The following is a 13,852-nucleotide window of genomic DNA, read 5'->3' as shown; positions in this document are numbered from 1 at the left end:
TTCTGATTTAGTTTTTTCATGGACAAATGCACTTATTGTAAGTAGCTTTGGATAAAAGCGTCAGCTAAATGATATGTAATGTGATGTCAAAAACTGGCTGACAGCACACAAAGCTGTGAAACCTGGGGACTTTTGTTTTGAATGGATATGCAGTTATTTCTGTTGCATTTGACCTTGCATCCGTTCTGTATTTGCTGCTTATCTGCAGCATGTTTTATCATTTGCAGCCTTGTTTTTGTTGTTGAATTTGTTTTGGATTTTCCTTCAATTTTTTCTAAAGCTGCAGTGTGTTTCTCCTGAAGAAAAATGTTTTGGGCTGCTGGAGCGTGTTTGTCCTTGTCGGACGGTTGTTATGGCTGCAAATCCAGCCTTGTCCTTTTTATAAACTGACAAGTGGAGAGAGGGAAAAAAACAAGTGAAAGCAAATACCACAAAGAGGCCTATATGGGTCAAAGTGGTATTTGATATGTTTGAATTTGTGTTGATGCAGTTTTACTCTTCTGTTCCGAGGAAGTTGTTTGTGCTGTTAGGATCTTATTCCAAGTATACTGCTATTGTCACTGCCAGGAACTGAAAATAGATCACTTCCTGTTTTCCAGAGGCATATTCTTGGGAATGACCTACTACCCACTGGGCAGTTAGAGCAGCAAATATAAAACCCCTCTTTAGCCATGTCTCTAACCGAGGTGCTATTTGCATCAATCTCAAATGTTATGAATTTATAAATATCCCTATCTAAGGTTTCAAACAATTTGCCCCACTCCCTCCACAGTGCTCTGTCCGGCTCTGTGTGCCACGGCGAGCTGCAGGGATTGGCTGACCGGGTGGTGAACTGCCAGGAGGTTTTAGATGCCATGAACCTCCTGGTGCTGCAGGTCAGCTGTTTCCCACACACACTGCAGACCCACCAGTCCCGCATCAGCATCCACAACGAAGTTCACTGGCCCACCAACGAAAGTCTGGTGAGTATTATTTGAACCTCCCCAAGGAATAATAAAGTCAATCTAATGCATCCATGACGACATTGTTGTCAAGCGTCATAGTTTAGTGGAAGTCGTGTATGTACTTTTTGAGATGTCAGATGTTTTTTTCAATTGCAATGTTATGGCAGCATGCAGAGGCCAGTTTGGAACAGCTGTGGTTCAGCTACTCCACCTGGTGGACATAGAGTGCACTTACACTAACATGAGACGATACTAGATCCTTCTTTTTTGGGTTCGTTTGCTTTAATTTGTAGAGGTAGACAGGAAACATGGGGAGAAGCATAAGGTTACTAAGAAGCCTCAATATAAAGTGTTGTTTATTTCTGTTCATGATTCATCTAATTCATTCAGTCTTAAAAACAGACTTCAGATTTCACATCATTGTGTGTTGTAATTGTTTTTGCACTTACTTTATAAAAAGGTTTATGTTTGTCCTAATGATTTGATCTTGTACTGTTAATTATTCAATCAAATTAATTGAATTCAAGGTCTCAGAGCTTGGCACTAAATGATATGCAAAGTATTTAAGTATGATTTAGATGAAATGGTTTAAAGCATTAGTGCGAAACTGAGATAGCTTACATTACAGGATCAAAATAAAACTAACATTTTCAGACATTCCTGAATATTACTTAAGCTTTGGTCTTTCTCATAACCCAGACACGTTGCTACTGGTGCTGATAGTTGCAAGTAGACTTTGCCACGTTTTGAGGGGTCATCAGCCAAAAATGAACCTGATATTTATTTAATTTCTCAGTTCCAGCATCATGCTAAGTTAACACGTTCTGCTCATCAACGCTGGATTTGGTGCAGTGAAGTGATTGTATAAAAAGAATCAAAAGTATACCATGTGCTTATAATTCTATGTTGTTCTTCCAGCAGGGGGAGCAGTCTCCCAATGAGTTGCTGTACTTCGGCCTGAGGGACTACAGCAGCTCCCTGCAGTGGGGCGTGGCCAGCCCCATCCTGCGCTGTGATGATGCTTTTGAGAAGATGGTCCACACACTGCTGGAGAGGTCAGTCAGCTGTCATCCGTTACTATTGTGTGATGTAATATCAACTGTAACAGATGTGTTTTTTTGTCGTTTTGAAATGGCATTCAGCAGTGATACAGGGAAGTATTTATATCATTTACTTCAGTGAAAGAAGTAATACTACACTGTTATTAAAATACTCTGTTACAAATAAAACTAGTGCATTGCAAATCTGACTTAAATAAACATATGTGAGTATATCAGGATGATGTACTCAAAGTATTCCAAATAAAATACAGTGGAATGTAAAGCAAAACACTGACCTCATCTCAAAATGATTTTAAATAGATTTGAATCCTCAAGTATGGGAAGCCGTAACACTACATTATTTTGTAGATACATTTTTTTTTTCCCAGACGAAAAACACTCGTTATCTATGGGCAATAAAGAAGCCAATTCAAGTTTGTCCACATGTATTTACTGTTGGGTATTTTCATTTTGACCAAACTATTAGCCAGTGCCTTCCCATCCACTTATCTAACTGCACATCACTGATTTCCCCCCCTAGTGAAGTAGAAGAATAAAGTGCTATGAAAAAAACTACTTAAGTACAGTTCTTGAGTAAATGCACTTACTTTAATTCGACCACTGTCATTTACTGGCAGTGAGTAGGTTAATTAAACACAGACCTCTAAATTGTGCTTGTTTTGATAAAATATAATCAGCTTTAAAGCTCACCCTAATGATCTCCCTTATGTGTGCCACAGACATCCGCACCTGCACAGCATGGTGATCCGCAGCTACCTGCTGATTCAGCAGTACACTGAGGCCATGATGGCTCTGACCTCTTCACCCTCGCTGAGAGACCACATAACCCCAGAGACCCTGGCCATGGTGGAGGACCTGATCAACGCCCCGAGCAGAGAGGGCTCCCAGGGCCGGGGCCACATGCTGCTGGTTCGAGTCCCCTCCCTGCAGCTGGCCATGCTGGCCCGGGAACGACTGGAGGACGTGAGGGACAAACTGGGGCTGCAGCTGTGCTTCGCCGTGCTGCTGGGAAGCCCCGCCTCTGAGCTCAACCTCCACAAAAACTTCACCAACCGCCTCAGGGTGAGAATGCCTTGCAAGCAGAGTCACATTTCTACCAAAACGTTCAAATATTCATATAACTTTACTGTGCTTTATGCAAGCAAGATGTGCTGATATCAGATCCATGAGTGAAACCCCAAAGTTGATACATTTTTGTCTTTAAATGAGAATTGAATTAAATTGGGTTTCACATAAAGGCCTGCAGTGATTATTCCAGAATTTACTTGATTCCCAGAATTCACTTATCTCTTTCTCTTCTTCTTCTTTCTCCTCATTTACGTAAACTGACAGAAATCTCCACTGAAACTCAGCCAGTGGATGTTTTTGGACTTTATTCGTTGTAACAGTTTGACTCATTATCATTTTTACTAAATATGTGACCTTTAACTATAACATAATTAAATGTACATAATATCTGCAGTAAATTAAATCCTCTTCCTTACAAATCCTATTATATATATATATATATAAGTCCAGTGCCAATCCAATATGCATTATTGCTCTATTTTCAAATGAATCACATAACAAACAGTAATCATTATGTAATATTTGTGCTGTGCTGTAGGCATGGAGAGGCTGTGAGAATGAAGACTGGGTACCGCACACTTATGAGGATCTGGAGGGTCTACCCTGCATCGTCATCCTGACGGGGAAGGACCCTCTTGGAGAAACATTCCCCAGGTAAGCTCATAAGTCACGATACCCCAACACCTGATAGTCAGTCATGGGGAGTACAGTACATTTCCTTTTAGCTCATCTATCATTTCTCCCCATTTGCCGCTGCCTAAACCTTACACTCTGAGTTTGATATTACACGTCTGCAGGCACACAGTCTAGGTTGTCTTCTCTACAAGAGAGCTCCAGTTACGTTTGGTCCTGCACCCAGTGTGCTGGTCTTGGGTTGTGTATCTGTGTTTGATAGGAATAATTAAACCATCTGAGATTTACAGCATTTTAATTTAGTGATTTAATCTGATGTTCAATGTAATTTGGGTATCTGATTGTATACTGTTTTAAAATAAATACATTTAGACTTTTAATGAATAATCAAAAAGTCTGTTATGTGAGAGGGAACATAGACATATTCAATCAATATAAAAAAGAATCCATAAATGTATTAGCTTTTCTTAACCCCAACCCTTTTTAACCCTTTTTCTCCACCAGGTCTCTGAAATACAGCGACCTGCGCCTGATAGACTCCAGCTACCTGACCCGTACCGCCCTGGAGCAGGAGGTGGGTCTGGCCTGCACCTATGTGTCCAGTGGGGTGGTCCTGGAGCCAAAGAAAGCCATGGCCCCTCGGGAGTCCGACACAGAGAAGGCCACCACCAGCCTGAATGACGGAGATGAGCTGGAAAGGCCTCAGAGCAACGGCAGCGCTGCGACCAGAACCTCTGGTGAGTCCCTGAACTCACTGACATACTTATACAAATACAAATGCAAACAACCAAAAGCAAGAATTTCACATTCAACAACCCTCTTTTGTTCACTCAGGCTCTTTGGCAGAAAACGGAGTCAGTTCATCGGACGTCGCAGACCATTTCCAGAAGCCCTCCACCTGCCCACCTGAAAGCGGCATCACGTCGGACATCGGCACGGCAACACAAGGCCTCAAGCAGGAGTGTGATTCCCTGGGGAGCCAGTTCTCCTCCAACCCCTCCAAAGCCCCTCCCTCTCTCTACTCCAGCTCTGCCTCGTCCTCCCCCTCTCCATCCTCCTCCTCCACCCAGAGGCCGAGCCAGTCCACGCAGTGCTGTCGAGAGCCTAAACCCGCTCGGGTGTCGGCGCGGACAGTCATCATGTCGCGGGCGGCGTATAATCTTCTGGCGGGGGAGTCGGGGAGTCAGCTGAGCTCCTTCTCCTTGCTGCCTCATGCAGATATGGGGTGGAGCAGCCCTCTGAGGCCGCTTATCACTCACAACCTGCAGGGGGCGGAGCAGAGCGCCTACTACCGCCAGTGGACCATCGCCAGGCAACATCACGCCGATTACGAGGCTCCATCTGTGCCACATCCACGGCGCCTGCTGCTCAGCGGACCCCCACAGGTAATAAAACAGAAGCATGCCCCCCCTGTAGGTGCATATAAGCACTGCTAGTATTTATGTCAGTTTAACTGTGCTTCTGGATTTAAATGCCATTTTGACATAACAGGGATGTCTGTTTTGTCCTTTTTTAGGTGGGAAAAACTGGTGCCTATCTGCAGTTTCTTCGTATCCTGTTTCGGATGCTCATCAGATTGTTGGAGGTGGATGTGTATGATGAGGAAGAGGAGGAGGAAGAAGGTAAAGATCATTGGGAACTCACTGAGTCCTTTATACTGTCCTTTTATGGTTTTGAAACACCAACAATATAATGAGGAAAGCAACTTCAGATGTGCATTGTGGTGTTTGTGTTCTTTTCCATCTCTAGAAACATCAGAGGTTACAACTCTCGTAAATACCCAGCTGCCTGACATTGAGGATGTGAGAAAGCTGCCCTTTGACCCCTACCCCCGGGACGCTAAGTTCAAGAAGGCCAGCTCTGTTTACACTGACAAGATGCCAAAGTGCTTTAAAGGTCAGCAGAAATATGCTAGCTCACAGCAGAGGGCGTCTCTGAACTAGACTTGCACTTGAAATACTATCACTGTTACTTTACTATCAGCTCAAACAAGCTTATCTAAAACTAAGCGTGTGAACTTGTTTGATCTTTGCAGATTTTAAGCAAGAAGACGAAAGCCAAACACCAGCCAAACGAGAGACCAAGTCCATACGCCTGAGCAGGTTCGCCACCCACAATGCCTTTCACCACTGTGAACAGTGTCACAGATACTGTGAGGCAGCCCCCGCCACACAGGTGAGTTTCTACATCCAACATCTAAAACACACTGCTGACTTAAACATGCACGTACAGAAATCCCAAACCTGTCAAAAATACTTGGACACTTGAAGGCTTGAGAGCTTTTTTCAACCTAAGAAGTCTTGCTTAATGGTGATATTTTGTGTTAATAATGCATCTGTGTGTACTTCTGTGTGTTGTAGCTGTCGGAGTGCACCTTCCATGCTTTCACCTTCTGCTCGTCCATGCTGGGGGAGGAGGTCCAGCTCCAGTTTGTCATTCCCAAAGCCAAAGAGCAGCACTTTGTATTCAGTCAGCAGGGCAGCCACTTGGAGAGCATGCGCCTGCCTCTGGTCTCCACCAAGGTAAACTTAACACATGTGGGAGTAATTGTGTTTGAGTGTAGAAACATGACAGGAGAGTACAGGCATCCTTTTCTGCTTAAACTCAAAAGCATCACAAGTTAGTTTAAATGTTTCTCGTCACAACTTTATTCTTTGTTGTAACTCTTTCTTTCTTTCCTTGGCTTCCGTCTCTAGGACCCAGATCTGTTAAAGAGTCCAATCTTCACCCCGACTACAGGACGCCAAGAGCACGGCCTTCTCAACATTTACCACGCCATGGAGGGCGCCGCTCATCTTCACATTCTGGTGGTCAAGCAGTTTGAGATGCCCCACTACAGGAAGTACTGGCCCAACCACATCCTGCTCGTCCTGCCCGCTATGTTCAACAATGCGGGAGTTGGTGAGCAGATTTCTGGCTTAACTAAACTAAGATTTCTTTACTGTTTCTCAAAAATGTCATCAGCATCATTTGACATATGCTATGTAAGGGATATTGTACACTAAGCGGGTCTTTATTGTTAAATTCACCTTGACAGGATGATGCAAGTATAATGAATCACCCTGAAGACTTTACGATAATCACCCGCTCATCCTGCTTACTAAGAAAATCAATAATTTGACACTAACTATTGATTTGAAATTAATTGGTCCACAAGAGTCTATCATAATAAAGAAATAACAGACTGTAGCATACCTTAAATGACCAATCAGAATTGAGTATTCAAAGAATCTGTGGAATAGAATCACTATAACTCTACAAATACTGGCTGGTCAAATAACCCCCCCCCCCCCCCCCCCCAATGTTTTACTGATCTATAAAGATTTTCTGTAAACAAATGTAAAAAAAACATGTTATGTTGTGTTTACATTCAGTGTCTCTCCCCAAATAGCATGAGCACGTACATCCTTATGTGTGTGTGTGATACAAACCAAACAGGGACCCACTATTTTAGTGGATAAAAACTCCCCACTGGACCTTTAACTCGACGTCATCTCGTAATTTATCTCTTGCTGATAATGAGGGGTTTTACTACTGTAAGCCGTGATGTTTGTTTTAAAGTAGGTAAAAGGTTCATTGTTGTTATCAGTAGCAGACCATCCTGTGTTAAACGCATCTGCAGAACTACTGTAAAGTCTGATTTGTAAGTTAGCCAATCAGGTGCAAGGCCAACAGGAGTCACCCTTTTACCCATTTGTCTCTCTGTGTCGCTGAGTATCAACGTGGCTGCCTTCCAACATGTCTGTTTAAGGTTTACACCCTATAGACCTTGTGCTGTACAAAGATCATAATCTTTGTACAGCACCACACCATTCCAATTTAGTGTTCAGCTTTTAAATGATGACCTCATGTCGCACTGTGTTTCAGTTGAAGGGCACTGTGGCAGTGCTTTGACAGTTTGGCAGTTTTGTGAAAGTATAAATTGAAACATTGACACATGTGCTCCTGTCGGTTCAAGGTGCTGCGCGCTTCATGATCAAAGAGCTGTCGTATCACAACCTGGAGCTGGAGAGAAACCGACTTGAGGAGCAAGGCGTCAGGAGGCAAGATGTATGGCCTTTCATCGTCATGATGGACGACTCCTGCGTGCTGTGGAACACACACCTGCCGGCAGACAGCAGGTAGTTATTGTTTCTGATTTGTAACACTCGCAGAGACAGAAGCTGCTGAGTTTTTAACAAATATAGTTGTTCAGATTGACAATATTTCACTTCAAGCTTTACCAGGAATGTGCATATGCTAATATTTACAGAGTCTTGTTATAGGAAAGTATGTGGAAGGTATGTGATTTCTAAACTGTGTCCTCAAAAAGAAAAACATATTAACGTGTGCCCTGTCCTGCTTTTTCTCTCCCAGTGAGACAACAGAGGGAACCAACGTGTCTCTAAAGAGGGTGCTGCAGCATATGGAAACCACACCGAAGATCTCCCTGTATGCGATATGCGGGACTCGCAGGTGGAGCAGCAGCCTAGCTCGCAGGTCCCCCAGCCAACTCTTCAGCCGCTGTCACCTCCACGACTGCATCATGCTAAACGTGGACCTGACGCAGAATGTTCAATATGACCTTAATCGGTAAGTTAATCGAAAACTGTGTTTATCTGTCACACATTTAGTGATTTCTGCAGTGTCATAATCCCCTAGTGTTGCTGTTTTTGTCCATGTGCAGGTATAGCTGTGAGGAGGTGGACTTTAATCTAAGAGTGAACAGCAGTGGGCTGCTGCTGTGTCGCTTCAACTACTTCAGCCTCATGAAGAAACACATTCCAGTTGGGGGGAACAAAGACTTCCTGGTCAAACCGAAACTCATGGTAGGTGTTGGGAAAATACTGAATGTACTCTTCCAATATCAGAGTAGCACATGATAACAAAGGCCCAACTGTAGCTGTGTACTACATGACAGGATGTATGATTACCCAGAAGAGCCATATAGACATATGACAAGCATGATCAATTCTGACGTGGGCCTTAGCTGATCTAAACAAAACATTGTATACTGCTTTGAACTGGTATTCATGCATCTTGTGACTGTGTTACCCCCTCTCTTGTACTGTATATAAGCATGTGAAGGACACTAGTTGTACCATATGCTCTGTATGTGATGACTACTTCCATTCGTGCAAGCATAATAAATACATGTATCCTGATATTGCAGCTCAAGCCAGTTACGAGTGATATTTATCTAACAGTAGGTGTCCTATGCCCATTTATAATTGGGTTTCCAGGGAACCTATTAGTATGAAACACCATCTAAAAGTGCTTCTTTCGGTCCCCAGGAAATAGAGAACCCCACCACCATCAGCCCGTCGCAGTATGTCTGCGCCCCAGACAGCGAGCAGACCCTCCTGGACGCCCCGGCCCAGTTCCTGCTTGAAAAGTTCCTGCAAAGCTGCAGCCACAGACTGTTTCCAAAGGCCGTTCAGAACAGAACCAACCCAGTTCTGTCGATCGACAGCTACCTCAACATCAGCCCGGAGGTGAGAGCTCCCAGGAGGTTTAACTGAAACAGGAAGAAGACTATTAGCATTGTTCTTTCAACTTAACCCTATAGGAAGACCAAACTATTGTGAAAAGCTTTGTACATATTTGACTACTGTTTCAGGAGAATTTCTAAAGCTTTTGCTGAGAAAACATGCTGACTGAGTTTAATAGGTTTTCTAAGCCTGAAGTTTGTATAATTTTCCTAAATGTGCAAACACTGAATGCTAGCAGTGCAGAGTTTTGATGTGCGTTTCTGCACGTAAGGTGACTTTCTCTGCACATTTTCTGCGTTTGCATTTTCTCCTGTTATAGAAATAAATCATGTTCCACACATTTCAACCTCTACACTAGCTCCAATTGCTCATTATATAGGTTTCATAGGGATATTTAAATGAATTGTGTGCTATGAAATGTCACTTGATGTTACCTTTAGTTTGATTTAGTGGAAATAATCAATTGTTTATGGTTATATCTTATAGATTTCTGTGTGCTACATCAACTCTCGTCCACACTCCACCAACCTGAGCCATCAGGGCGTGCTGTTCAGCGGCCTGCTGCTTTACCTCTGTGACTCCTTCGTCGTTTCTGGACTCCTCAAGAAATTCCGCTTCCTCAAAGGTGACACATCAGTAGTTTGGCCCCTGCCTCTGTAGATTTTGACTCTGACACCACACTGGTTTTTGTTCTGTCATGTGAGAAAAACAACCCTCACAATAAGCTGATTTAAAAATTAAGGAATTATAATGGGAGAAATATTTATTTTATTTAGAATATACTTTATTGAAAATAAGGGGTCCTATCTATAAAACAATGTTTGCCAACAAAACTTTTGTCCATTTCAAGAGTTTAAATCATGTTTTAATTTTTGCCTAGATAATATTGTAAATCATCAATAACATGTAGTATTTGAGAAAACTGTCTTGAGCATGCCTAGGTATATATATTTTATATTATTATATATTCTTTCTGTGATTGTTGCCTTTTTGTACTCATAAGTTAGTGCATATTAGCATTACATTACATTACATTGCATTTAGCTGACGCTTTTATCCAAAGCGACTTACAAGTGCATTCGACCAAGAAGATACAAACTTGAAGAAAACAGAATCATATAAGTACATTAGGTTTCATAGAGTCAAACCATTTTAAGTGCTACTCCTTTGTTAGTATATGAGTGCTTAGTTAGTATATAAGTGCTTTTTTCGTTTTTTTTTCATTTTATTGCTCGAAGTGGAGTCGAAAGAGATGAGTTTTCAGTCTGCGCCGGAAGATGTGTAAGCCTTCTGCTGTCCTGATGTCAATGGGGAGCTCATTCCACCATTTTGGAGCCAGGATAGCAAACCCACGTGTTTTTGCTGATGGGAACTTGGGTCCCCCTCGCAGTGAGGGTGCAGATAGATTAATAAATATATCACAAGCCTGGGTAGATAACATAAGCAGCAAGCAAGTGTATAAGGGTTTATAACAGGGCTTTTACACTCTGGGACTATTTTTTTAAAAATCTTGTTCATGTCCGCAGGCGCCACTCTCTGCGTGATCTGCCAAGACCGGAGCTCCCTGCGTCAGACCATCGTCCGACTGGAGCTGGAGGACGAGTGGCAGTTCCGCCTGCGGGACGAGTTTCAGACCGCCAACTGCAGTGAGGACCGGCCCCTCTACTTTCTGACTGGCTGCCATGTTTGAACCTGACACATGGATCCACTGCTCGGCTGCAGAAACCCTATAAAAAAGGAGGAAATACTTTATCCCAAACGAGCCAGCGATCGTAATTCTTGCCTTTCCAATGGAAGGGCAGAGGGGATAAGCTGGAGCCCAAGATCCAAAGTGCCCCACAGGTGGACACATGTGCACTATGTCTGGCTCTGAACAGGGTCGGTGCTTGTTTGAACGTTTGCTTGACGCTGGGTTGGTCTCCACCTGAGCTTGTGTTCTACAAAAGAAAAGACTGATGTGGAAAAAGCCCAGCTGAAACTGAACTTTATTTGTTTTGATGTTTGCATAAATGGACGATCCCAGATCAATGATGTGACTATTTGAAGAATGTATCTGTACATAAATATATGTACTTTGACAGCAGTATGTCCTTTTCTGGATATACTGTTTATCTCAGGGTTTTAAAGGGAGATCAAAGGGAGGTCGCTGAAGCTGTTCTCACCGTGTATTGTTGGCATTAACTTATGTTGGCACTAAAGACATCTCAGCTGTACCTTGCCTTTTCCCTTCGCTTTTCTTGTCCCTCCTCTCCTGCTCTGCCTCTCAAACAAAGCTCATTGACAAGTCAACACACTACATTAAATAAATATCAACATAGAGAATGGCCTGTAGCCTATTTGAATCATAACACAAATGAAAATGGGGACTCCTTTTTTCTTGTGCCTCAAAAAATATTTATGTGGCACTGATAATCCTTCTGACGGGGAGCTATATGAGTGTGGTTTAGTCTGTAAATGACTGACACATTCATTTATCCAAAGACTTTGACTACAACTAGAGAAAAGTACAAGTTGTGCCCTTTTAAGAAAGTATATAGTTGTGTGTTGGCTTAACTACACAGCTTTGAAGCAGGTGTGTTGTCTAGAACAGACTTATCTGAGTTGTTTTGCTTTTACAACGTATCTGTTCATATTTTATGCCAATCAGGCTGAGCATCATGGAAGTGGGATTAGTTTACTGGTATGTTTTAAATTACATATGTTTTGGTTTGGCATCTACTGACTTGAATACTGGGTATTTTAGCATAATCACATAAAGTCAGTAAATGCCATATAATAAACAAGCCTCTTCACTGCCAAATATCCTGCTACTGACTGTGCCTGGGATTTCACTTCCTGTTACAATGTTCTGAGGTTTATTGTAAGTAGATGGTAATGGCTACCATCCACACTCACAATCTGCCAACCTTTTGTCCCCATAACAGAGGAAAATCAAGGAAAGGGTTACAAACTGTCAAAAGCAGCTGACCCGATCATTTCATATACTTGAAAGAAGAATGTTTTTGTATGTTTATGTGCAGGGTTGTCCAAAGAATGTGCCTTAGGTGACGTTTCATACAGTCACAGCTTAAGTCATTATTTTTTTGGACCAATAAGAATGAAGAAACCATTTAACTGTGAGGCGAAGAAGTGTTGTTTGTCTGATTGAAGCTAAATGAAATAATTGGATTTCGTACTACTGTACTGTTTAAAGCTTTGTTTACATTATTAATATATTATATCATTCCCCAAACCACTGAGGGTTACTGGTGTTTTTTTAGTCTTGTGTAACTTCTGCCAGTCTGTTTCAGTCATGACGTCTTTCTGCATTTTATTTGATGTTGCAATGGCAAAAATAATCTACCTAGATGTGTCCTTAACCATATGTCTGTATCCCGTCCTGTTCTTGTGTTGGCTTTTTATTGAAAATGAAAATCAGGTCCATGAGGGATTCTTATTTATTTGACAAGCATTTTGGACTGATAATCATATTGAAGTGTAATATTTGATTGCATGCTTAGCTCGCTTAAAATGAGGGGGTTTGTCCTCTTCAAAACCATCCGTGAAGGCTTTGCACAAGAGCCAAAGAATGATTCTTAGATCTATTGAATGTCAATGGGGGAAGGAAATGTAAACTTGCACTAGTTGCCAGCAGAAAAAATATATTTCCCACTGTTAATTGCACGCCCCCAAATTAGTCCAAATATAAGACTGGTGATCAACATTTTTAATGAAACTCCAATGGTCCGTAGAATGTGTCCTTCTTTTGAATAATTTAACACTTAATATGCAACTTGCTCACACAATCTTCACTGAAATGTGTTTGAAAACCATGTGCAGCCCAGTGTTAGCCTTGGTGTCCGGGTGATCTACCTCATGTTTATCGTTGTGGTTGTGGACTGTGAACATATGACATTTAAGGCTATTGATGTTGAAAATGTATGAATGTAATAAAATGGCTTCTAAAATCATGCGTCTCTTTTTGTATATGGTTTCACCTTGCAAAAACTCAAGCTGTGCAGCCGCATGATTTTTATTTTATCTTAGTGGACTTTGTTAAGTTTCGCAATACTACTGAATGATCTAGTAAGATGCAAGTGCATTAATTCACTTCTAAAGCATGAAGTGAATATAAGAACATACTGAATATGCAGCCCTGTATTTGGCATGAGATTTGAAATCCTCTCATCAATTTAACCCTAAATCGTTTTATTCTCTTAAAGAGTGAACACCAGGACCCTGCTTGTTTCCTTGTCACCTACTTTCCTAATTTCTGTTTTAACTTCGCACCTCTGTAGCTTTGCACTGTGACTTTATAGTTATCACAAAATGGCTTCATAATAGAGGCTATAGGATCTTTACTGTAAGGGCACAGGGGCATTGTTGGTCCAGGGACGGGACTATTTCAGCTCCTGCAAAGTAATATTAGAGCACACTTTCCATCAACCTCCAACCCCTGTGTGATATAATACAGGTCTATTTTCAACCAGCTGCAGGCAAGACAGGATAAGGAAGAGAGGGCAAGACAGAGCTGCCGGCATGCTGATCTGGCGCCTCATTATTGCTCTTTTGGGAAAAGCATAAAGATGTTGTGCATGAAGCCCAAGGGATTTGAAATGTCCCAATGTGATTCATTTTGAGAAACTGGAGAATTCCCATGCTTCAAAAGAGTGCAAAGGGTAATTTACTTTTTCAT

General features: G+C 42.0%; 1 protein-coding gene across 3 annotated transcripts in view; it reads left to right on the top strand.

Moving 5' to 3' along the window:
• greb1l (GREB1 like retinoic acid receptor coactivator) overlaps positions 1–13,127 on the top strand; it is a 45,575-nt gene extending 32,448 nt beyond the window's left edge. For 2 of the 3 annotated variants that reach the window (XM_034137748.1, XM_034137747.1), the window contains exons 18-34: positions 773–962; positions 1,863–1,999; positions 2,725–3,067; positions 3,612–3,727; positions 4,211–4,443; positions 4,541–5,091; positions 5,223–5,328; positions 5,456–5,602; positions 5,742–5,881; positions 6,067–6,228; positions 6,403–6,607; positions 7,665–7,827; positions 8,063–8,278; positions 8,373–8,514; positions 8,980–9,180; positions 9,664–9,802; positions 10,704–10,867. In XM_034137748.1, the coding sequence (XP_033993639.1) occupies positions 773–962; positions 1,863–1,999; positions 2,725–3,067; positions 3,612–3,727; positions 4,211–4,443; positions 4,541–5,091; positions 5,223–5,328; positions 5,456–5,602; positions 5,742–5,881; positions 6,067–6,228; positions 6,403–6,607; positions 7,665–7,827; positions 8,063–8,278; positions 8,373–8,514; positions 8,980–9,180; positions 9,664–9,802; positions 10,704–10,867 (3,355 nt within the window). Of the gene's footprint in view, positions 1–772; positions 963–1,862; positions 2,000–2,724; positions 3,068–3,611; positions 3,728–4,210; positions 4,444–4,540; positions 5,092–5,222; positions 5,329–5,455; positions 5,603–5,741; positions 5,882–6,066; positions 6,229–6,402; positions 6,608–7,664; positions 7,828–8,062; positions 8,279–8,372; positions 8,515–8,979; positions 9,181–9,663; positions 9,803–10,703 lie in introns of all 3 variants that reach the window. The other variant, XM_034137746.1, reaches the window with a different exon arrangement.
• Positions 13,128–13,852: the final 725 nt, after the last annotated feature.

This window comes from Trematomus bernacchii, unplaced genomic scaffold, assembly GCF_902827165.1.
Source record: "Trematomus bernacchii unplaced genomic scaffold, fTreBer1.1, whole genome shotgun sequence".
NCBI classification, from domain to species: Eukaryota; Metazoa; Chordata; class Actinopteri; order Perciformes; family Nototheniidae; genus Trematomus; species Trematomus bernacchii.
This window is presented reverse-complemented; position numbering and strand designations above follow the sequence as displayed.